At 41.1% G+C, this 25,563-nt stretch overlaps 1 protein-coding gene across 1 annotated transcript in view; it reads left to right on the top strand.

The window, feature by feature from the left end:
• COG7 (component of oligomeric golgi complex 7) overlaps positions 1–25,563 on the top strand; it is an 86,064-nt gene that overhangs the window by 17,449 nt on the left and 43,052 nt on the right. The window contains exons 5-9 of the mRNA XM_020874096.2: positions 9,573–9,655; positions 10,860–10,982; positions 17,254–17,452; positions 23,919–24,046; positions 24,997–25,151. Coding sequence (XP_020729755.1) covers positions 9,573–9,655; positions 10,860–10,982; positions 17,254–17,452; positions 23,919–24,046; positions 24,997–25,151 — 688 coding nt within the window. The remainder of the gene's footprint in view (positions 1–9,572; positions 9,656–10,859; positions 10,983–17,253; positions 17,453–23,918; positions 24,047–24,996; positions 25,152–25,563) is intronic.

Raw genomic sequence — 25,563 nt, 5'->3', positions numbered from 1 at the left:
TTGACCAGAAGGGGGCAGATGGCAGCCAGAGATGCTGCGTGCATGGGAGGCTGCTGAAATGGTATCTCTTGTTTTTTCGTCAGTAGGCCTGGAACCAAGTGTTGTGTTTAGCACTTCCTCTGCCCTTAGGGAAAAATGTAAGAAAGTACTTGATATTAGACCCAAAGGGTCCATTGCTATCTGTTGAATGCTGGTGTTTACCAGAGAATTTTCTTATTCCTCAAACCATTAAATATATGAATGTGTAGGAGTTTAGTTTGTTTGTTTACTTCCCATCTGAGTAATCAGAGTAGGAATTTTCAAAGGGATTACTAACTTGTAAATAGCGTTTAAAATATTAATTACGTGAGGAATGGCAGGGAATACAAAAATGAAAAAGATTGCTGTCCTTCACGGACTTTACACCTTGGTTGAGGGTGAGGCTGGGAGAAAACAAGTACACAGATAATTTTATTACAGAATGGAATGTGAAAACTGCCTTAGGCCTCCCCAGGATGAAGGAAAGGATGAAGGAAAATCGAGGAAGCTTTTATGAAAGAGCTAGTATATGCGCAGAACCTTGAAAGAGATGCATTTTTTAAATTGCTTCTGATTATAAAATAATACATGTGCAAGTTACTGAAATTTGAAAAAAATGGAGAAAAGTATAAAAAAGCAAATGATATACCAGTAAACTCACCACCCAGAGGTGACTGCTGGTATTTTTCTTAAATTAAAAAAGTTTTTTAAAATTAATTAATTTTTTGGCTGTGCCCTGTGGCATGTGGGACCTTAGTTCCTTGACCAGGGATCAAACTTTCACCTCCTGCATTGGAAGCACAAAGTCGTAACCACTGAACCACCAGGGAAGTCCCTTTATTATTATTACTTTAAAAATTTTGACCGTTAGTATTTTTTCCAGTTTTTTTTCCTTTGTATATATATATATCTTTTAAAGAAAATACATGCATTGAGTATAGGCAATTTTGCATCTTTTTGCTCCCTTTAGCAATATAGCATGAACATTTTCTCACGGATATAGGGATTTGATAGGTGAAGAAAAGCATTTAGGGCAGAAGGAATAATGTATATTTGGATGGTATAGAAAGGAGAAAATTCAGGGTCTGTTTTGGGAATAATAATTAAACCCATTTTAGTGGAATGAACACTGGGAAATGGTCAAAGGTGAGGCTGGAAAGGAAGGTGGGGACGGAGCATAGTTTTCCTTGAACAAATTAAGGAGTTTCTATTGAGGGAATGATTTCATTGCTGCTGACAATTTATTAGTCTGCTGAGGAATGTGGCAAGAATGGAAGGACTATAGACTTTGGAGATGGGCAGAGCTAGTTTCAAATCTTTGGGGTGCCGCATATTAGCAGAGACCTCTACTTGCTGCTCAGTGAAATGAGCGTAGAATACGCACTATGCAGGTGTGCAGCTCCTGATCCAGAGGAGGCCTCCAGGGAATATTGCTTCCTCTTTCTCTGGAACCTCTCATTCAAGACTTGTAGCCCTTATAGCAGCCTAAAGGGGATAATTCCTAAGAGGCCAGTAAAGAACTCCTGAACACTCTCTTAGAATGAGAGCTGTATCATTTCCAAAAAGCCATGCAGCTCAGCAGATTTAACTAAATTGTCAATACAATTTGGAAGTCCAGACCCACACATGAGTTAGTTGGGGTTTTTTCTTGAATTTGGGCTTCCCTGGTGTCTCGGACGGTAAAGAATGTGCCTGCAATGCCAGAGACCTGGGTTCGACCCCTGGGTCAGGAAGATCCCCTGGAGAAGGGAATGGCAACCCACCCTAGTATTCTTGCCCGGATAATTCCATGGACAGAGGAGCCCGGCAGGCTCTGTAGGGTCGCGGAGAGTTAGACACGACTGAGTGACTAACACTTTCACTTCCACTTTCTTGAATTTAGTTAAGTGTTTTTTCCATCATCTACAGTGCTGAAAAGTTAAGTAGTACCAAAAGGTCTAAAAGGGGAAAGTAACATCTTCTTTCTCTACCTACTCCTTACCCAAGAAGGCCACCACTTTTAGAGCTGTTTTTCTGTGGTCTTTTACTTTATCTTTCTGCATTATAAATATATTAGTTTATTTCTTCATGTTTCAATTTTTTAGGCATTGTCTGTTGACTTCTGTTGTTCCAGCTAAGGATTTAGCTTTCATACCACTCCTCTTTCTCTTCCCTATTATCCTCCTGTCTCCTTATTTTAATTGAATCAGTAAACAATATTTATATTATCACAACTTTATAGATCATTAATTTTTGCTGAGTCAAGCCCAGGTAATTTCAGCTGTGATTTCGTTCCCTTTCCTGTTCAGCTTCATGTTTATCCTGAAGTTTCTGATCACGTTTTTATCCCTTTCTCATTCTTCCAGCTCTCCGTACTCCCTGGTTTTTTCCAAATGCATTCTTGGGGGTAACACTTTTTTCCAAGTACCAAATGTTCGCTAGAGACTCTCCTTTGGAATGCGATTTCATACAGCTGGACGTACGCTCCCGGGATTCTTCACTGGTGCTCAGATTTAAAGTCTTGTTTCTGTTAGTTGTCATTCTGGACAAGTCCCAGGAGTTAGATGGTGTCTCAGGAACCCGGCCAAGACATGTCTGGGCCCTTCTAGTTGTGTGATCTTGACAAACTTATTTATTTCAGTGTCCCCTGACCTCATAGGGTTGCCCCGAGGTTATAAGTGAGCTTGCATAAATGGAGAAGCTTTGGAAGTTCTGTGAATGAAAAGTGGACTAGCTTACCTACAGTGACTTTGGTTCAGTGTTGCTACATACTCTACGTTTCAAAGGCCTTAGATATTATCGTTGCTGCTGTTTATATTTGCCTGTACATTTAACCAGGTATCCTCTTTCTCCAGGAAAAATGAGCATCAGAGAGTGGGAGAAGTGAAGGGCAGCTCTCAGCACATGCCTAGAAGGATGGTGCTTGCTGTCTACACCTAGACAGAAACGGGGGTAGGGTGGGGTAAGTTGTGCAGACTGATATAGTGGGGGAACTATTTTAGGAAGAGATTTAAGAGCATTTTTTTCTATATATTTATTTTATTTAACATATAATTATGACATATAGCCTATGTGCAGAGTCTAAATAAAATTTTCTTAAGTCTAAAATAAAATGCAAAATCATATGCAGGAGCAACAATAAATGAATTTTGGGGGACTCTTCATTTTTTAGTGTCAAGGCCCAGGATGCTTCCTATTGGTGCCATAAGGTTTTTATACTGTTTGTTTATAATTAAAAGTCAGTTGTTGATATGAAATGGTAACCCATTGGCCATATATTATTACACTTTGGGTACGTGAGGTAGAGACTTGGGGACCGCGTGAATATCTTTTTCACATGATACCTGTATCAGTTTGAGATTCTTTTGGTGTCAAGTGATGAAAACCTACTTCAAAGTGGCTGAAAGGAAAAAGAGATTGTATTGGTTTATGGAACTGAGAAGTTCAGGGATAAACTTGCTGAAGGCCTGACTTGATTCAGGAGCACAAGCTATGTCTTTAGAACCCAGAGTCTCTCTCTTGCCATTTCTTGGCTCTGTCTGTCTATGTGTTGGTTTTACTTGCAGGCACATTCTTTGTGTGGTGGCCATTGCAGTTCTAATCCTCCCTTCGGGCAGTTCAAGAAGGGGCGTCAGGATTAATCTTGATTTTATTTCATGTGCAGCTTTGGCACCTCTGAATCAGTTACTTTGATTATGTGGACTCAAGACTCTGGTTGGCCAGGCCTGGGTGTCATCCCAGAGCTGCGGGTGGAATTGTTACACTGAAAACATTTAAATCTTAGGAGAATGGAAGGCAGGGATATGGTTCCCCAGAGGAAGACCATAGTTCTTTTTTTTTTAATTAATTGATTTATTTTAATTGGAGGCTAATTTCTTTACAATATTGTAGTGGATTTTGCCATACATTGACATGAATCAGCCATGGATGTACATGTGTCCCCCATCCTGAACCCCCCTCCCACCTCCCTCCTCATCCCATCCCTCAGGGTCGTCCCAGTGCACCAGCCCTGAGCACCCTGTCTCATACATTGAACCTGAATGGGCGATCTTTTTCACATATGGTAATGTACATGTTTCAATGCTATTCTCTCAAATCATCCCACCCTCGCCTTCTCCCACAGAGTCCAAAAGTCTATTCTTTATCTCTGTGTCTCTTTTGCTGTCTCACATATAGGGTCATCATTACCATGTTTCTAAATTCCATATATATGTGTTAATATACTGTATTGGTATTTTTCTTTCTGAGTTACTTCACTCTTTATAATAGGTTCCAGTTTCATGTACCTCATTAGAGCTGATTCAAATGCATTCTTTTTAATAGCTGAGTAATATTCCATTGTGTATATGTGCCACAGCTTTCTTACCCATTCATCTGCTGATGGACATCTAGGTTGCTTCCGTGTCCTGGCTATTATAAACAGTGCTGCGATGAACATTGGGGTACACGTGTCTCTTTCAATTCTGGTTTCCTTGGTGTGTATGCCCAGCAGCGGGATTGCTGGGTTGTATGGCAGTTCTGTTTCCAGTTTTTTAAGGAATCTCCACACTGTTCTTCATAGTGGCTGTCAAAATATGCATAGAAACAAATGAAAACACGACAACTCAAAACCTATGGGATTCAGTAAAAGTAGTGCTAAGGGGAAGGTTCATAGCAATACAAGCTTACCTCAAGAAACAAGAGAAAAATCAAATAAATAACCTAACTTTACACCTAAAGCAACTAGAAGAAATGAAAAACCCTAGGGTTAATAGAAGGAAAGCAATCATAAAAATTAGGGCAGAAATAAATGAAAAAGAAACAAAGGAGACTGTAGCAAAAATCAACAAAACTAAAAGCTGGTTCTTTGAGAAGAAATAGACAAACCATTAGCCAGACTCATCAAGAAAAAAAGTGAGAAGAATCAAATCAACAAAATTAGAAATGAAAATGGAGAAACCACAACAGACAACACAGAAATACAAAGGATCATAAGAGACTACCATCACCAACTATATGACAATAAAATGAACAACTTGGAAGAAATGGATGAATTTTTAGAAAAGTATAACCTTCCAAAACTGAACCAGGAAGAAACAAAAATCATAACAGACCCATCACAAGCACGGAAATCAAAATTGTAATAAAAAATCTTCCAACAAAAGCCCAGGACCAGGTGGCTTCACAGGTGAATTCTACCAAAAATTTAGAGAACTAACACCTATTCAACTCAAACTCTTCCAGAAAATTGCAGAGGAAGGTAGACTGCCAAACTCATTCTGTGAGGCCACCATCACCTAATTTGAAAACCAGACAAAGATGCCACAAAAAAAGATAACTACAGGCCAATATCACTGATGAACATAGATTATAAAATCCTCAATAAAATTCTAGCCAACAGAATCCAGCAATATATTAAAAAGATCATACATCATGAGCAAGTGGGCTTTATCCAAGGGATGCAAGGATTCTTTGATTCTTCAATATTTGCAAATCAATCATTGTGATACAACACATTAAAAAATTGAAAGATAAAAGCCATATGATTATCTCAATAGATGCAGAGAAAGCCTTTGACAAAATTCAACATCCGTTTATGATTAAAAAAAAAAACCCTTCAGAAAGCAGGCATAGAGGGAACATACCTCAGCATGATAAAAGCCATATATGATAAACCCACAGCAAACATTATCCTCAGTGATGAAAAATTGAAAGCATTTCCTCTAAAGTCAGGAACAAGACAAGGGTGCCCACTCTCACCACTACTATTCAACATAGTTTTGAAAGTTTTAGCCACAACAATCAGAGAAGAAAAAGAAATAAAAGGAATCCAGATTGGAAAAGAGGAAATAAAACTCTCACTGTTTGCAGATGACATGATCCTCTACATAGAAAACCCTAAAGACACCACCAGAAAATTACTAGAGCTAATCAATGAATATAGTAAAGTTTCAGGTTATAAAATCAATACACAGAAATCCCTTGCATGCCTATACACTAACAATGAGAAAACAGAAAGAGAAATTAAGGAAACAGTTCCATTTGTCATTGAAACAAAAAGAATAAAATATTTAGGAATAAATCTACCTAAAGAAACAAAAGACCTATATATAGAAAATTATAGGACACTGATGAAAGAAATCAAAGATGACACAAATAGATGGAGAAATATACCATGTTCATGGATTGGAAGAATCAATATAGTGAAAATGAGTATATTACCCATTGAATCTATAGATTCAATGCAATCCCTATCAAGCTACCAATGGTATTTTTCACAGAACTAGAACAAGTAATTTCACAGTTTGTGTGGAAATACAAAAAACCCCAAATAGCCAAAGCACTCTTGAGGAAGAAGAGTGAAACTGGAAGGATCAACCTGCCTGACTTAAGGCTCTACTACAAAGCCACAGTCATCAAGACAGTATGGTACTGGCACAAAGACAGAAATATAGATCAATGGAACAAAATAGAAAGCCCAGAGATAAATCCATGCACCTATGGACACCTTATCTTTGACAAAGGAGGCAAGAATATACAGTGGAGAAAAGACAATCTCTTTAACAAGTGGTGCTGGGAAAACTGGTCAACCACTTGTAAAAGGATGAAACTAGAACACTTTCTAACACCATACACAAAAATAAACTCAAAATGGATCGAAGATCTAAATGTAAGACCTGAAACTATAAACTCCTAGAAGAAAACATAGGTAAAACACTCTCTGACATAAATCACAGCAGGATCCTCTGTGACCCACCTCCCAGAGTAATGGAAATAAAAGCAAAAATAAACAAATGGGATATAATTAACAGCTTTTGCACAATGAAGGAAACTACAAGCAAGCTGAAAAGACAGCCTTCAAAATGGGAAAAAATAATAGCAAATGAAGCAACTGACAAAGAACTAATCTCAAAAATATATGAGCAGCTCATGTAGCTCAATACCAGAATAATAAACGACCCAATCAAAAAATGGGCCAAAGAACTAAACAGACGTTCTCCAAAGAAGACATACAGATGGCTAACAAATACATGAAAAGATGCTCAACATCACTCATTATCAGAGAAATGCAAATCAAAACCACAGTGAGGTACCATCTCACACCAGTCAGAATGGCTGCTATCAAAACGTCTTCAAACAATAAATGTTGGAGAGGGTGCGGAAAAAAGGGAACTCTCTTACACTGTTGGTGAGAATGCAAACTAGTATAGCCGCTATGAAGACCATAGTTCTTTTAGAAGAAGGACAGTAGATGTGGGGTGGCCAGAATGTCAGTTCCACAAAGAGGCCTGGCAGGGGGCCCTGCCCCAGCAGGTGCTCACTGGTCTTTTTGAATTGAATTGGTTATGTGCTAAGAGCCTAGAAGTCCTCTGGTTGCCAAAATAGACTTTCTTTTTCTCTCTTTTGTCCAAATCAGGAACTTGTTAAACTCAGTTTTACAAATTTGTCTATTTAATGTATTGATCTTGAAAACTCAGATTCCTCTGTAAGGGTAAAGAAAGAAAGTGAAGTCATGAAGTCACTCGTTCATGTCCAACTCTTTGCCACCTTGTGGACTTGTAACCTGCCAGGCTTCTCCATCCATGGGATTTCCCAGTCAAGAATACTGGAATGGGTTGCCATTTCCTTCTCCAGGGGATCTTCCCAACTCAGGGATCAAACCCAGGTTTCCCGCATTGCAGACAGACTCCTTACCCTCTGAGCCATGGGCTTCCCCTTTATAAGGGCAAAAGACCCACGTATTGTTACTTTTAAGGTTTTACAGTGCTTTTGCTAAATGGATTTGCTGTTGGCTAATTCTGCTTTATTATTTGTTTCAAGAAATAACAAATTATACTCTGTTGGGTAGAACTTTCTTAACATTGAATTATATATTTAGACCAGTGTTCACTGTAGCACTTTCTTTCTAGAAACATTTTTTGACAGTCCGCTAAAATGGTGACAGTGTTTAACAGGAGCGATAGGATTGCGGGCAGTTTTTCCTTCATACTTACAGTCAGTTGGGGCTTCCTGGGTGGCTCTAGTGGTAAAGAACCCACCTGCCAATGCAGGGGATGCTAGGGACGTGGGTTTGATCCCTGGGTTGGAAAGATCCCCTGGAGGACGGCGTGGCAACCCTCTCCGGTATTCTTGTGTGGAGGATTCCATGGACAGGGGAGCCTGGTGGGCTACAGTCCGCGGGGTCGCAAGAGTCAGACACGACTGAGGCAACATAGCACACGTGCACGCATGCGTACTGTCAGTTGCTTACTGATGCAGTGTTCTCAGCAGGCTGGGGCTTGTGGTATCTGATTTAGTCACATGTTCTACCCTTAACTTTACTTGTTTTTCATGTGTATGATCTCCACACATGAGTTAATTCATTGTCTGGGTAGGCACTTCTGAATACGAGCTCACAATTAATTAATCCAGATTTATCCTGCTGAATTCTTGCTCTTGGCTGCAGCAGAAAACCTGGTAACAGTGTGGATGGATTTTCTGTTGTTCCCTCCCCACAGAGGGAGATCCAGCAGAGCATCCCAGGCACAGTAAGTACAAAGGCCCTGGGGCAGCCAAGAGCTTGATTTCTTCTTAGCACCTGACAGAAAGTCTGCTTGTGCCAGTAGTTTTTAGGTCCTGTGAATACTAGCTTGGGTCCCATGAAATGCCTGTTTTTGTAGGTCGGAAGTGGTTGAGTAGCAGCAGCAGCATACGGTTCAGCCTGTCCCTCCATCAGCGGTCCTGCTGTTGACCTGCAGGCAGCTGAAGTTCTCTGGGCTGCAGTCTCCTCACCCCGATGATGTGGTTGATTGATGGTTACTTTAGACACCTTTCTGCCCCTGACATTTTTTGATTTTAGTCAGGGCCAGGGCGAGGTGAGTCAGGTGAGATGCCAGAGACACCAAGTTGAAGGACGTGCTCATCCTGCCCTTGTACGACCTGCAGAGAGCCCAGCCCCCATCCCCAGTCCCAGCCCCGATTCTAATTCATTTTTCCATTCACATGTGAGGTTTACTTCGCTGTTGCATAACCTGAGCTCTATCAATGCTGCCTTTTTTTTTTTTTCTTTAAATGAGCAAGTTTTTTTGTTTTTTTAATTTTTATTTCTCTATTTTTGACTGCACTGGATCTTCATTGCTGTGCCTGGGCTTTCTCTAGTTGGAGCAAGTGTGGGCTATTCTCTAGTTGTGGCGTGCGGGCTTCTCATTGCAGTGACTTCTCTTGTTGCAGAGCATGGACTCTAGGGTACACAGGCTTAGTTGTTCGTGGCATGTGGAATCCTCCCAGACCAGGCGTGGAACCCATGTCCCCTGCATTGGCAGGTGGATTCTTAACCACCTGACCACCAGAGAAGTTCAATGATGCTTACTGATGCAGTATTCTCAACAAACCAGGGCTTGTGGTATCTCGCTGAGTCACATGTTCTACCCTTAACTTCACTTGTTTTTCATGTTTATGATCTCAACACATGAGTTAATTCATTGTCTAGGTAGAAACTTCTGAATAGTAGTTCACAATTAATCCACATTTCTCCTATTGAATTCTTGCTCTTGGGTGCAACAGAAAACTTAGTAACAGTATGTACACGTTTTCCATTTTCTGTTGTTTTTCTTTAGATCAGTCCAAAATGTTTGTGAAGGTTTTTAGTGAAATTGACCGGATGCCCCAACTTCTTGCATACTACTACAAGTACCACAAGGTGAGAAGCTGTGAGTGATTGCCACTGTGGAATGTTTGTAGAACTGGGCCACAGTCCCAGTTTCAAATCTCAGTTTCTTACTTAAAGATAAAAATGTTTGCCTACGTGCTCTCTGGCCTTTTTCTTTTAATTAGCCAGTAGGGGGTGCCCTTGGTCCAGCCTCTGGATTCATTTAATTGTAAGTTGGGAAAAAGAGTCATTGGTTTTCAGCCTTTGTTTTTGTAGCTGTATTTTCTTTATAATGAAAGAGTTTTTAGTTTTTCCCATTTTTGTGTTTTGGGATTCCCTCAAAGCTCAATCAGTAAAGAATCGGCCTGCAAATGCAGGAGACCCAGGTTTGATTCCTGGGTGGGAAAGAGGCCCTGGAGAAGGAAATGGCAACCCACTCCAGTATTCTTGCCTGGAGAATCCCGTGGACAGAGGAGCCTGGCAGGCTATACAGTCCATGGGGTTGCAAGAGTTGGACGCGACTTAGCGACTAAGCCACCACATTTTTGTCTTTTAAGGGAGATTCTCATCATAAGGTTTATTATGCTTTCAGTAAACCTTGAGAATTTTATCTGTTGTCTAGGTTTGTTGAGATTAGTTTGCTGAAAATCTTGACAGCTTCCAGGGTTAACTTAATTCCTACAAATCCAATGCTCACATGTCTTTTAAGCAGTGGGGTTAGGACATGAAGCTAGAATATATCTTCACGGCCATCCCTGAGGTCTATTCAGAAGAATGGGGGCGTGCTGAGTACATTGGCATGCTTTGGGCAAAAGATAAAAGGAGAAACGATCACTTAGAGGGTGACAGATTAAAGCCCTAGATGACAACAGAGTGGGTGGATTGTAAATGTTTTTTCTGCCTTCTGAAAAAATTATTTATTTATATATTTATTTGGCTGCATTGGATCTTGGTTGCAGCATGTGGGGTCTTCATTATGACCCATGGGCCTAGTTGCCCCTGTGGCACTTGGGATCTTCGTTCCCCAACCAAGGACTCAACCCACATCCCCTGCATTGGAAGGTGGATTCCTAACCACTGGACCACCGGGGAAGTCCCTTTTCTGCCTTTTTTGAAGCCAGTGGTCATCCATGGGTACCTGCTTGCCCGGGAGAGTGGGTAGTGGTGGATCTCTTGCCGAGGTGGGAGGGCAGGAGGGCAGCAGGCAGTGTATCTCGGTGGACCCACCAAGGCCTCCTTTGTTCTGCCTCCACAGGTGCAGCTATTAGCGGCCTGGCAGGAGCTGTGCCAAAGCGACTTGCCCCTGGACCGGCAGCTCACTGGGCTCTACGACGCCTTGCTCGGTGCTTGGCACGCACAAATCCAGTGGGCTTCACAGGTAACAGCTCCTCTGGGTTTTTGGGAGGACAGAGCCCGTGGTGCCACGGGAGAGACTGATGACCTTGACGCCCTCAGCTCTGCTTAAAAAACCTCCCCTTATGCTGCCATCACCAGAAGGGTTAAAAGATAAGCTTGGAAACCCAAGGCAGGCAAAGCTTTAGGTCTCCAGTTCAAACTCTTCTTATCGCTCATATCTGTATCTTAAATAGGATCTAATGTGACAGTGTTGCTTGTTGCTCAGCAAGCCAGCCCATGGAATTCCTGGAGGCCGTTATCTTCAGATCTAAAAGCAGGAGGCCCTTAGTCAGGTTGTGCTTGAGTGAACCAGACTTTTTTATCTTAACTTTGGGTAAAATTTACCTGGTCTAAAGTGAGTTTCCCTTGTTTTCACAATACACCAGGAGTTAGAGGAGCAGTATAGAGTTTTAAAGGTGCCCTCTGACTTAGGGTAGAGGTGAGACAGAGGAACTCCGTTTCGTTTACTTTCAGGAACTTTCCATCCTTTACTTTCTCGAATTTTCAGCCTTAAAGGGTATATAAATCACTAGTGTCATGTCTTCATGCTAGGAGGTGCCCTGGATTTTCTTCTTTTTTGTCTGAGTAATGACTGACTGGGCCTGTTCATGGTGTGGCTTATTATATTTTTTTCAAAATTCATTGTGAATCACCCTTCAAGTGTTGGTCAGTCATTTGCAGGCATGAACTTGACGGTGGTTGGAGATGATTCCTCATACAGGGTCACGTGGTTCAAGATCATTGAAGCAGTCTTCTGTATCCTTGTTTCTTCTTGAACCATTCAGTCTTAAAAAAAAAAAAAAAGAAAAAACCCAACCAAGCAAAACAAAAAACAACCTCCTGTGGAAGTTTCATGGTTTTTATGTAATTGTCAGTTTCAGTGACCCTGTCCATCCACACTCATTTCTGTGTCCTTGTCTGCTGCTTGTATCAGGAGGATAAAGACAGTTCATGCTCATATGTACCGATGCCCCTCAGTGTCTCAGAAAAAGGATTTCGACTTCTCACACTTCTATTCAGGCCTCACCCCAAGTTTTGTAAGATGTGATGTGTGTGCATGCTCAGTCCTGTCTGACTCTTTGTGACTGTATGGACTGTAGCCCGCCAGGCTTCTCTGTCCATGGAAAATTCCAGGTAAGAATACTGGAGTGGGTTGCCACTTCCTACTCCAGGGGATCTTCCCAACCCAAGGATCAAACCCTCGTCTCTTGGTCTCTTGTGTCTCCTACGTTGGCAGGCGGATTCTTTACCACTGAGCCAGCTGGGAAATCCCTGTGAGATATAAGTTTATGCTAATTTACACTTTTGTCCCAGGGCCCATTTTCTTTTTGAAAAGGTCAGCGTGATATATGACTGTCATCTCCTAAAGCTCAGTATAGACCAGAAGAAAACCAAAGGTACCAGGGTGAATGTGTCTCTGAAGACTTTTTATCCTCAGTCTTTTAATATGAAAATTTCCCAGCATACAAAAAATTTGAAAAAATTGTACAGTGAACACGCATGTTCCCACCTCCTGTGTTCTACAGTGAACATTTTGCTATGTTTGCTTTATCACAAGTCTGTCCATCTGTCCATGTGTCTGTCTGTTCACTGACTCATCTTACTTTTTGACTCATTTCAAAGTAAGTTTTAAACCTAATTCATTTCCAAACATACATATCATTGACTAGAGTTCAGTATTTGTTTACTGAGATTTTTTTAGGTAAATTGTGAAATGTGATGATCTTAAATATGCCATTTGATTCGTTTTGACAAATGCAGTTTAACCTAATCCCCTACCAAGGTACAGAACACGACTGTCATCCTAGAAAGTTGTCTTGTGTTCCTTCTCAGTTAGTTTTTGTACCAACATCACTGAGGGCAACCACTCTTCTCTTTTTTCCCACCGTAAATTAGTTCTGCCAGTTGTAGAATTTCACATAAATGGAATTATATGGTGTATGTTCTTTTGTTGAGGCTTCTTTCGTTCAGCCTTTTTTTGAAGATTTATTCGCGTTGTTGTGTGTATCAGTAGTTTGTTCCTTTTCATTACTGAATGCTCTTACATGGTATGAATATATCTGTTTTGTTTATTCAGCCTTTTCTTGATGGACTCTTGGACTGTTTCTAGTTTGGTGCAATTACAAATAAAGCTGCTCTGAACGTTGTTCTGTAAGTCTTTTTGTGGATACCACGTGTTCATATCTCTTGGGTAAAGACATGGGAGAGGCACTGCTGGGTTATAGATTAGGTCTATATTTAGGTATATAAGAAACCAGCACTTTTCCAAAGTGGTTGTGCTTTTTTCACACTCCCACACACAAGTGCATGAGAGTTCCGATTGCTCCACATCCTTGCCATCGTTAGATGTTGTCAGTCTTTTTAATCTTAGCCATTCTGGTGGGTGTGTTGTAGTATCTCACCGTGGTTTTAATTTGCATTTCCCGGATGACTAAGGCTGTTGAACTCCTTTTCTCATGTTTATTGGCCACTTGTATATCTTCCTTTGTGAAGAATCTGTTCTGGTGTTCTGCCTATTTAAAAAAAATAATTGAGTAACTTGCTTTTTTAAATTATTGAGTTATAGAAGTTCTTTATATATTCTGGATATAAGTTTTTTATCAGATATATTTTGTAGATATTTCCTTCCAGTCTGAGCAGAAATGTTGATTTTGATGAACTTGATTTTATCATATTTTTCTTATATGGTTATTCTTTCTTTGTCCTCAGGAACTATCACCAACCCCCAAGTTGCAAAGCCATTCTTCTTTGTTTTCTTCTAGATGGTTGTTGAGCTTTTACATTTAGTTCTATGGCCCATGTTGAATCAATTTTTGTATATAGTGTAAGGTGGGGCTTCCCTGGTGGCCCAGACAGGAAAGAATAAAGAAGCTGCCTATGATGCAGGAGACCTGGGTCCAATCCCTGGGTTGGGAAGATCCCTTGGAGAAGGGAATGCCTACCCACTCCAGTATTCTTGCCTGGAGAATTCCAGTGTAAGGTAATGCCAGATTGTTTCTGCATGTGTTGTTTGTGTTAATTCCATGCCCCTAGTTGTTAAGTTTGATCCTGTAGTCTTTTGAACCTTTTGGTTGTTCTTTAACCAATGGCCAAAGCATCCCTTATGCCAGATCACTTTAAAGGAAAGGGACACCTTTGAACATGAGAGACCTGTTTTGGTTGGTCAGCTGAAACTGTCAACTGTAAACATTACAGTTTCAGCTGCCCAACCAATTAGAAGGCTTTGGTTTAGAGTTGTTTAGTTTAATTCTTCCCCCGCCTCAAGTCAGTTAAGTAGGAGATAAAAGTGAAGTAGATACTCATTGCCTAGACCTTTCTCACAATATGAGGAGAAGAGTCAGGATTTCTTTTTCTAGATAAGAATATTTTTCATTTTCTCCATTGGTTCCATCCTTTCTTGTAGTAAAATGTTTCTTTTGTCAAATCAGGAAGTTGGACTGGGTGATAGCTAAAGATCTCTGTGATTCTCTTATGTTTGGGGGACTGTGGAGGGAATATTAATACTTTGGATAGAGACAGAGGAGGGTGTGTATTGGTGCAATTTTGTGTGGAGGGAGTGGGAATATATGATGGAGATACACTGAATGCAAGGCAGGAGTTTGGCTTTCTCTAGAGGGCAGGGAGCATCTGGAGCAGTAGTGTGAGTGATGTTACTGTTTTAAGAATCACTTTGGTGTCAGACCATCACCTATGTAGTTCCCCTGCCAAAAAGTCTTACCAGGAGGAAGCATGCAGATAAATCGAAGACCATTTTTTGAAACATCTGTCCTGGACTCTTCAAAAATGTCAGTGTCATGAAAGAAAAACAGTCAGGGAGTTAGTAAGATTAAAGGAGACAAAAAGGCAACTGAATGTAATTTCACGATCTTGGATGGGATTCTGCATGATGACAAAAACTATTCAAAAGAACATTAAAAGGACAATTGGGGAAATTTGAACATGGACTGTAGCAGGTATAAGTATTACATCAAGGTTAAGTTTGATTAGTTGCAGCATTGTAGTGATAAGGCTGGCCTTATTCTTAAGAGATATATGCCAAAGTATTTAGCGGTAACATGTCATGATACCTGTGATTACATTTCCAGTGGTTTAGGAAGTAAAGCATTTGTGGCAAAATGTTAATTGTTGAATCTTGCAATATTTAAACATTTAAAGCATAAGAAAAATTCTAAATGACCTTTAAAAATAGTGAATTTGGTAATGGTAAAAAGGGTGAACTGATGAGGAAAGACTGAAGATAGGTAGGAAGCTATGTTTGGTCTAGGATGGTGATGGTAACGTAACAAAGGCATCCAGTTAAAAAATGGGCAATTGTTTGAACCTGGTAAGTGACAAAGGACCTGAAAGAAAGGAAAGTGAAAGGGGAGATTTTTATTTTGGTCGAATGGAGATGCTACTGACAGAAATAAGGAAGTTGAGAGAAACAGGTCTGAGGAGGTCAGCAGGAAAAGAATGAGTTCCAATCTGGGACACTTTAAAATTCCAAGAGAGTGGCTTAGCTCAATGGTGACGCCTAGTAGATGGCTGGAAGCTGTCATTCAGGAAATATAAATTGGTCGTTTCAGTATTTGTTGGGTTAAATGCAAATTTCCTCTGTCTTTTTCTCTCAGACTCCAGCAGTGATATTTATTAAACTAAATAGGTACTCATTGAATTCGCTATGAGAATTAAAAAATTTGGTCTTCTGTTTTCATAATAATCTAAGAAAAGATATAAGCATATTTTGGATCATGGACATGACCACCTTATAACCAGTTCCTGCCATGTGATTTCAGTGGGTGCATTTGTGTTGGTAGTCACATTGGTACCCCTCTTCTATTGGGGGTGAATGAAAAAAGAGGTAATACTTACATGATATAAGTCCTGGTGCCAAGTGAGTGCTGTTTGATGTGTGTTGCATAATGTTTTCTAGGATCATTCCCTTTTTATGACTGAATAATCTGTTGTATGTATTTACCACATTTTGTTTATCCTTTCATTTGTAGATAAATACTTGAACTGCTTCTATCTTTTGGCTATTCAGAATAATGCTGCTGTGAACATGGGTGTACAAACATCTATTTGGGTCCCATGTTTGGGGTGTATACTACACCCCAAAGTGGAATTGCTAGATCATATAATCCTATGTTTAACATTTTGAGGAACTGCCAAATGTTTTCCATAGCAGCTGCAACATTTTACATTCCCATCAGCAATGCATAAGAATCCAAGATCATGAGAAATTTGGACTATGTTTTCTTCTAAGAGTTTTGTAGTTCACTCTTTAACATGTAGGTCTTAACATTTGAGTTAATTTTTGTATATGGTATAAAGTAAGGGTTCAATTTTTTTTTTTTTTTTTTTGCATGTGGATTTCCAGTTTTCTGAGCACCATTTGTCAAGAAGACTGTCCTTTTCTGATTGAATGATTTTGGCACCCTTGTTGAAAATCATTTGACCATGCATGTGTTTTTCTGGGCTCTCTATTCTATTCCATTGGGCTATTTGGTCTTATGCAGGTGCCACACTGTTTTGACTGTTATAGCTTTGTTGTAAATTTTGAAAATAGGAAGTATGAGATAGTCAGTGTTCTTCTTTTTCAATATTGTTTTTGCTATTTGGGGCTCCCTGAAATTCCATATGAATTTTAGAATGAGTTTTTATGTTTCTCCAGAAAATGCTTTTGGGATTTTAATGGAGAGTGCACTGAATATATAGATGGCTTTGGGTAGTATTACTATCTAGCTCAGTGGGTAAAGATTCTGCCTGCAATGCAGGAGATCCAGGTTTGATCCCTGGGTCGGGAAGATCCCCTGGAGAAGGAAATGACAACCCACTGCAGTATTCTTGCCTGGAGAATCCCACAGACAGAGGATTTGCAGGCTGGTCTACAAATGTGCTTCCAGATCCTCTAACTGCTTCAGTGAATTGCTCTTCTTTAGTTCTGTTTGTTCCCTGCCACCCACAACCTCCCCGTTTCTGCATTTCATTTTCACAGTCCTCTCTCTAGCCAATATCTAAATACTACATGTGATAGATGTGAAAATAGTTAGGCAGACATGAAGTACCCAGTTGTCCTGAGGCAAGGCACAGGTCTTGCTAGTTTACTTGGCTTCTGAGCACATCTGCATGGGTGCTGAGCAAAGCCTGGACCCTGCAGCTCTTGATTGGACCACTTCCTGGCTCAGAGGAATTCATGCAGGCCAGTCCAGGAGTCTGCTTCATTGGAAGGTTTGCTCCCATGGGATAACACCGGTGCCTCTCTCCCCCTGCAGGTCTTCAAGAACCCCCACGACGTAGTAACTGTTCTGTTGATTCAGACCCTGGGAGCCTTGGTGCCCTCTCTGCCTGTGAGCCTCAGTTCCGGCGTGGAGCGGGCAGGACCTGAGCTGGAGCTCGTCAAGCTGCTGGAGTTCTACGATGCCACCGCCCACTTCGCCAAGGGGTTGGAGATGGCCCTGCTCCCCTACGCACGTAAACATGCTTCCTCCCTGCTCTCTGACTTGCCTTCACTCGCTTTTTTTTGTGGTGGGCTGGGGTGGGGGGGTGGGGTGCTGGGTTCGTTTGCCTTTTCCAGGGGCTGATTTCACAGACGTGGAAAGGAGCAGTTTTCCTTCTCAACAGAGGGGGAAACCTTTTCCATGAAAACATTGCCATTATGGAAATAATTGTTGATTAATATATTTGCCTACTTCCAGTGCTGCCTAGGTGCTTCACACACGCTGGGGAAGTGACAGGCACTTCTGCAGGGGCTTAGAGTGTAAGAGGCAGGTGGACATTAGTGGCAGCGAGTGGGCAGCGAGTTATGCTGGGAGGGTGGTGTCCTCTTCCTTTCAAGGAACCTTTCACAGAACCTCGGGCAAGTCAACATAAAAAACTAAGTTCAAGAGAACAAGTGGTTTAGAGGAGCCTTTTGCAAGGACAACAACGTATTTTTAAGGGCAAGGGTGCAGTATTAGGACCAAGGGTGGCTTAGGGTACCTGGGCTTTCCCCAACTGCTGGGTGAGAGCACAGTGCATTTTATTCCCATTTGGGCAAACAATGCGTGGTGTGTTGCATTTCCCCAGCTGTTTCCCATCATAAAGCTTTAAGTCACCCAGACCTCGTGAGGAACGCTGCTGTCAAATCAGGAAGTCGCCTCAGGAAGGCCTGCTTCTGCTGTTGGGCTGCTGACTGTCACTAACTTGGTTTATTTACTAGTTACTCTTTTTAATTACCTCCGTGTGCAATTACCTTGTACATTCCAGGGAGTGTGTTTGTTGTTCGAGTTCCTGATTACTCATCGGGGTTTTCGGCATACTTGCTGATCAGGCCTCGGCTGTGGGAGAGGCACAGTGGACGTGGGCAGCTTCCAGGGATCTGGACATCGTTGTCCCAGTGGTTGGGGAGTCTTCAGGCTGAGCATCCTGCAAGGGCAGAGTGGAATGAAGGCAGGGCCAGAAGCAGGTTGCTTTCCTCCCACTGGTGATGGATATTGCTGAAGAAGAGAGAACCACCCTCCAAAGAATCAGATACAGAAAGTACTTTGTTAGTCAGCCATGGAAGTTTAGATTTTTCATGATTCCTATTGAGGTTTTCCCAAAAAAAGTATATGTATTTTTTAATTTAAAAGTACTTTGGAAACAGACATAAAAATAAAAGAGAACAAAAATGATCCATAATCTCTTCACTCAGAGAGGCATGGGAACGTTTTATTTCCTCCCAGTAATTCATATATAAATATACATGTTCATAAATGTATATGAAATAAAGGGCTTCCCAGGTAGCTCAGTGGTAAAGAATCTACTTGCCAATGCACTAGATGGGGGTTCAGTCTCTGGGTTGGGAAGATCCCTTGGAGGAGGAAATTGACAGAGGAGCCTGGCAGGCTATAGTCCATGGGGTCACAGAAGAGTTGGACATGACTTAGTGACTAAATAACTACAACATATGAAATAGATGCATATATGAATATATACATATGCATGTATCTTGAAGAATACTAGTTTATATGATCTTATACTCTCTTTTTTGCTCACATTAATATAATGAGCATTTTTAGGTCATTAAATATCTTCCTAAGACATGGTTTTTAATGACCATTTGATAACGATGGCTTACTTTAATTTTTTAATCCACTATTTAGAAATAAAACTATTATAAACAATCTTGCACATTAATTTTGGAGCCCACCTCTGATTATTCCTTGGAAGAAATTTGAAAATTATAGTTGCTAATAAATGAAAAATTTAAAGATTTTGTCACATTTTGTTCTGTAGAAAGTTTCTACTTCTTTTCAGATTCATCTGTAGTAAATAAGGCTGCTCATTCCCCCATGCCCTAACCAGCACTAGGCTCTATAGTTTTTCCCCTTGCCAGTTTCTTAGACAGTTAACAATATATTGTTTCAATTTTCATTTATTTGATTACTAGCCAGTTTGAAAATTGCATTATAAAAAGTTATATTTTTTTCTCTTAAATTGCTTGTTCTTTTGCCTCTTTTTCTGTTTGAGAGTTTAATCTATTTCTGGTTAATTTATAAGGGCAATTTATTTAAAACAATGTTTTGTCAAATATGTTATAAAATCAACAAAGCACTGTTATAAAAATTCATGATACAGTTATATCTATAACATAAGATGAAACTCTCCTATAATCCCACTAGCTGGAAATAACCACTGTTAAAAATTTGGTGTGTATTCCCAAAATATCTTACAGAGTCCGGATTTTTTCTCATTATCAGCTATGTTGCAGATACGTTTTCTAACTTTCTAGTTTACCTTTAAGACTTGTCTATTTTAATGTATGCAGTATAACTCAAAATATCTAAAAGGTTATGCAGTAGAAAGTAAAAGAAATAATTAGTTGACTTTATAGTTAACAAGCAATATGTTTGGAGTTGGAAATGACAACCCATTCCAGTATTCTTGCCTGGAGAATTCTGTGGACAGATGAACCTGGCGATACAGTCCATGGGGTCATAAAGATTTGGACGCTACTGAACACATACACACATATTCAGTTTAGAAAAACCCAGAAAATACAGGGAAGGAAAAACAAAAACTTAATCAGCTGTCCAGAAACAATATTTTGCCTTATATGCACATGAATATTTTGTATATGAGTGTGTGTATGTATTTAAAATGCTTTTTATTTTTTATTAATTTTTATTGGAGTATAATTGCTTTACAATGTTGTTAACTTTTTTTTAAAAAGAACTACTGTCTTAAAAAAATTTTTATTTATTTATTTATTTTTGATGGAACTGGGTCTTTGTTGCTGTGTACAGACTTTCTCTAGTTGCAGCAAGTGGGAGCTACTCTTCCTTGCAGTGGGTATGTGGGCTTATTGTGGCAGCTTCTCTTGTTGAAGAACATGGGCTCCAGGGTGTAGGGGCTTCAGTAGTTGAAATGTGTGGGCTCAGTAGTTGTGGCACTTGGGCTTAGTTGCCGCACAGCATGTGGGATCTTCCTGGACCAGGAATCGAACCTGTGTCCCCTGCACTTGCAGGTGGATTCTTAGTCATTGGACCACCAGGGAAGTCCTTGTTAAATGTTTTTAATACAGTATTTGTTTATCACTGTCACCCTCTCGGTTTTACATTGATTCAGTACTGTCATCCAGTACACAAATTTTCCTAGTTCCACAACAGTCTTTTTAGCTGTTTCCCTGCCTCTTATTAAAGTCCACTCAGTGTACATGCATTGTTTTTGGTCGTCCTTTCTCTTTAATCTCTTTTAAATTAAAACAGTTATCTCATCTTTGGTCTTTTGTGACACTTTCATCTTTGAAGAATACAGGGTAGTTTTCCTGTAGAATGTCCTATAGCCTGGAATTATCTAATTGTTTCCTTGTGGTTAGATTTAGATGAAACATTTTTAATAAGAATACTACACTGTTGATGATGTGTACTTCCTATGGCATCACATCAGGAGACACATGATATCCAATTATTGGTGATGGGTTGGATTAATCACTTGGTAGTTATACCTGCCAGGTCACTCCATTGTAAAGTTACCTTTTCCTCTTTGTAATTAATAATTATCTATGGTGTGATATTTTGAGCCCATAGGAATATTCCATTCCTTAAGAAACATTTACCTAATGACTTTAGCATCCATTGGTAATTCCTTCCTGAATAAACTTTTACATTGCTGATTATAAAATGGTAATATTCTAGTTCTCTCATTTCTTTTACATATATTTGCAGGCATTCTTTTGTGAGGAGATTTTTCCTTTGCCTCTCTTTAATGTCACTATTAACTTACGGATTTCTTTATTCATTATATTATGATACAGTATTTTCATTATTCATTTTGATGCTTGAATTATTTCAAATTTGGTTGGTGGTTGCCCCTTCAGTCTGGCTCCTGGCATCATTTTGACATGTCCCTATCAGTCTTAGAGTGCTTTATTGCTTTTTGGCACACACAGATCCAGGAACATTTTGTACTGCCTCAGACCTGGAATCAGCTGTTTTCTCAAGGAGCTTGGTTTCTTCTCATGGGAAGTGGTATTTAGCAACCAAAATCTGGCAGCATGGGTGCTTATTGTTGCTGGGCTATTATTACCTCCTAGGCCCTTTGTGAACAGAGCTAGGAAATACATTTATTTTATTTATATTTAAAAAATTTATTTTTCTTTTTAAAAAAAGTTATTTTTTTAATTGAAGGATAGATGCTTTACAGGTTTGTGTTGGTTTCTGCCAAGCATCAACATGAATCAGCCATAGGGGTACGACTCAGGGAACTCAGACCCGGGCTCTGTGACAACCTAGAGGGGTGGGATGGGGAAGGAGGTGGGAAGGAGGTTCAGGAGGGAGGGGACATGTGTGTGCCTGTTTATTTATTTTTGGTTGCGCTCAGTCTGTTGCCGCCTGGGCTCTTCTCTAGTTGTGGTGAGCAGGGGCTGCTCTAGCTGTGGCGTGCAGGTTTCTCATTGCAGTGGCGTCTCTTGCCGCAGAGCGTGGGCTCTAGGGCACTCGGCCTTCAGTAGTTGCGGTACCAGGGCTCAGTAGTTACGGCTCCCAGCCTCTGGAGCACAGACTCAGTAGTTGTGGTACACAGCTTACTGCTCTGCGGCATGTGGAGATCCTTCCGGATCAGGGATTGAACCCATGTCTCCGGTATTGGCAGGCAGATTCTTTACAACTGAGCCACCAGGGAAACCCCATATTTTTAAAAATTGCCAGTTTATACTGATACTTCCAAATCAAATCCAACACCAGTGGATTTTTACCTCTTGCCATTCTTTACTGAATCTCTTCTCTCCTACACTGAGGATCATGGTTTCCATCAGAAGTGTGTGTGTGTGCACACACGCATATGTGTGTCTCTGTGTCTTTTATATGCCCATACAATTATTTTTCATGACCCTCTAATGGTTAGGTCAAAAGGTATTTAATTTACTTATTCAACTGTAAATGGGCTAGTTCTAGAGTGCTGGATGCTGAGAATGCCATGCTAAGCAAAACCAGACACAGTCCCTGCTCTCATATAATGTATATTCCAGTGGGAAATAGCCAAATAATCATACAGTGAGTGTATAATTACAAAGCAAGATGAGTACTTTGAATAGCAGAATGGTTCTAGGAGAAAAGCAGAATGGTCCTAAGCAGTTAAAGATGATCGAGACCCTCAGACATGAGCTGAGTGAGTCCTGAAGGAAGAATAGGAGTTAACCAGATGAAGAGGGAGGGATAGGGAAGAACAAGGTCTTTCCAGGCAGAAGTAGTAGCCGGTGGCCAGAGGGGAGCTTTTGAGGAAGCCAGAGAAGGCTGGAGGCTAGGGGAGTTGTGAAAGAGGCCAAGGCTGTAGAAGTTATAGCAAAAGTCAGTTCAGTTCAGTCGCTCAGTTGTGTCTGACTCTCTGCCACCCTATGGACTGCAGCACGCCAGGCTGCGTATGACAGAAGTAGCTGGCATTATTGAGTGCTTACATGTGCTAGACACATACTATTCTACATAATCTCCAGTTAAGCCTATAAAATTGATGCCATTATTAACCTCACTTTACAGTTGAGGAAACAGACATTGAAGAGTTAAGTCATTTGCACCCAGTCCCATAACTGGAAGCAGGAGAACTTCAGTCAGAAGAGCCTTCATCCTTAACTGTCCCCTCTTTCACCTCCTGAGATCAAGCAATGGTAGAACTTTGCAGGCTATGGGAACGATTTTGGATCCCAGCTGAAGAGAGAATTCTTAGCAGTTGAATTACCATGTCACAGAATATGCACATTAAAATTTTCATGTAGTTGAATATAGGAATTTTGGTGCATATCCCGTTTCTCGAAAATCCTGGGAATGCTCCAAGTGAAAATGTTCTTTGTGCAGAGCCTTTTCTCTGTAGCACTTCTTGAACTTGACCCTGGGGAGGGTTATCATTTGAAGAGGTTCTCAATTATGATGGGTTATAGGATTAAGGGGATCTGTATCTTTATTATTATTTTTTAAATTTTTATTTATTTATTTTTGGCTGCACTGGGTCTTTGTTGCTGCCCAAGGGCTTTCTCGAGTTGTGGCGAGCCTGGGGCGGGGGGCTACTCTCTAGTTGCTGTAGGTGGGCTTCTCACTGTGGTAGCTCTCTTCCTGCAGAGCATGTAGTCGTGGACCACAGGCTTAGTTGCCCCGAGGCGCATGGGATCTTCCCGGACCAGTGATCAAACCCATGACCCCTGCATTGGCAGGCAGAGTCTTAACCACTGGACCACCAGGGAAGCTCCCTGAATCCGTGTCTTTAATAGCGCTTTAGGCAAGTAGTACACAAAGCTCAAATTTATCGAAATATTTACTGACATGATTGTTGCAGGTTCCATGAATGGTAACAGCAGATGAAAAGAAAGTAGTCACCCCAAAGATGAAATAGGAAAAGTTCCAGGAGAGTTCCGTTCACCTATCATTTCTCACCAGTTAATTTCCAGTTCCTTGTTCATTATTGCTTTTAATTTCCGATTTCCTTGAAGATGAGCAAAACCTGGTGAAAGTCATGGAACTGGTGGATGCTGTGTATGGTCCATACAAGCCCTACCAGCTGAAGTATGGAGACATGGAAGAGAAGTGCCTCCTCATCCAGTTCAGCGAGGTGCCTCTGGTAAGGCCACAGCACTGCCGGGGCCAGCTGGGCATCGCTCTGTCTGCCAGGCCAGGGTCGGGGTGGCTGGGATGCTTCGGAGAAGGTGGGAGCCGGCATACGGAATGCGGAGAGTGGGAACAGGTGTGTAAAACGTGGGCTCTCAGCGCTTCCAGGTCTCTTGTAATCCAAATTAAAAGGAGACCACAGGTCTGCTACCTGGTTTTTATTTAAAATCCCCAGTAAAGGCCTAGCACCCCTCAGAGGCTCAAGTCTTCTCGAGATTAAGTTGGTGATCTCCCTGAGTCAGGCATGATTACGCAGTCTTCTGTTCGAGGCAGATATGCAAACAGACGCTGGAACAGAGCACTCCAGGACGGTGCTCTCGGGCTAGGCTCACCAGCTGGACACACCAGAGAGGAATTTCCATTGCAAATAATGAAGGCTGTCTAGCGGGAGGTGAGTTGACATTGAAGAATAGATCTTACAGTAGTTCAGGTCGACTGCCTCCTGCCATTTTTTCTCTGTTTTCTAAGGATGTCCCTAGAAAGTCTGTCCCACTCAGTTATGTTCTTGTCCCTAAAGGAAGCATGTTTTTTTTCAGTGCGTTCTTTTGGGGTGTGTGGTACAGAGAATTCAGACCCTCACTTGAGAGCCGGAGGGAGAGATACCATCTTAATCACAGAAAAAGAGGAAAGAGATTAAAAAATATATATATAAGGATGACTATAAGGATTTGATCATACTTTTTGGCCAGGAGTTTATTTCTGTGATCTCACTGGCTGCTTAGACTGTTCTTCCCTCAGTCAGGCTCTTAAAGAGCTCTCATAGTTTGGGACTACATTTCTGATGTTCGTAGTAAGTGGTTTGACCAGGAATGAGGAGGTCTGGAGCTCCTCCCATCTGCATGTTGTCTGTTCATTTGTTCTTCATTCTGAGGCAGCTTTTTATTGTTTCTGTTTGCTGACCAGGAACACGGGGAAGTCATTGACTGTGTGCAGGAGCTGAGCCACTCTGTGAACAAGCTCTTTGGCCTGTCTTCTGCAGCCGTTGACAGGTGCATCAGATTCACCAATGGCCTGGGGACCTGTGGCCTGCTGACAGCGCTGAAGTCTCTCTTTGCCAAGTAAGGCTGGGGAAGTGGGATCAGGGCCAGCCGCAGGGGAGATATGGCCTGCTGGTGGCCTTGAAGTCCCTTTTTGCCAAGTAAGGCTGGGAGCGTGGAGTCAGGGCCAGCCTCATGGCAGAGTGGTGTCTCCCAGTTAAAAATGCAGATGTCTGTATTCCTGCCGTGAATTCTGGAGAGGCACTTGCATATAAGCCTAAGGGGATGTCCTTAATGATGCTAAGAACATCACAGCACATTCCTTATGGTGGAGCATTTAAAGCCACCAGATGTCCATCAGTTTGGAAATGGCCAAGTAAGATATGGTATATTCATATTAGGGGAGTTCCTTATGAGGCAGTTAAGGTGTTAGTTCGATCTATACATAATAGCAGGGATAGATGTCAAAACATACCGTTGAGGTGAATAAGAA

Source organism: Odocoileus virginianus, chromosome 33 (assembly GCF_023699985.2).
Source record: "Odocoileus virginianus isolate 20LAN1187 ecotype Illinois chromosome 33, Ovbor_1.2, whole genome shotgun sequence".
Lineage (NCBI taxonomy): Eukaryota > Metazoa > Chordata > Mammalia > Artiodactyla > Cervidae > Odocoileus > Odocoileus virginianus.
The sequence above is the reverse complement of the archived record's forward strand: the minus strand, read 5'-3'. Positions and strand labels throughout refer to the sequence as shown.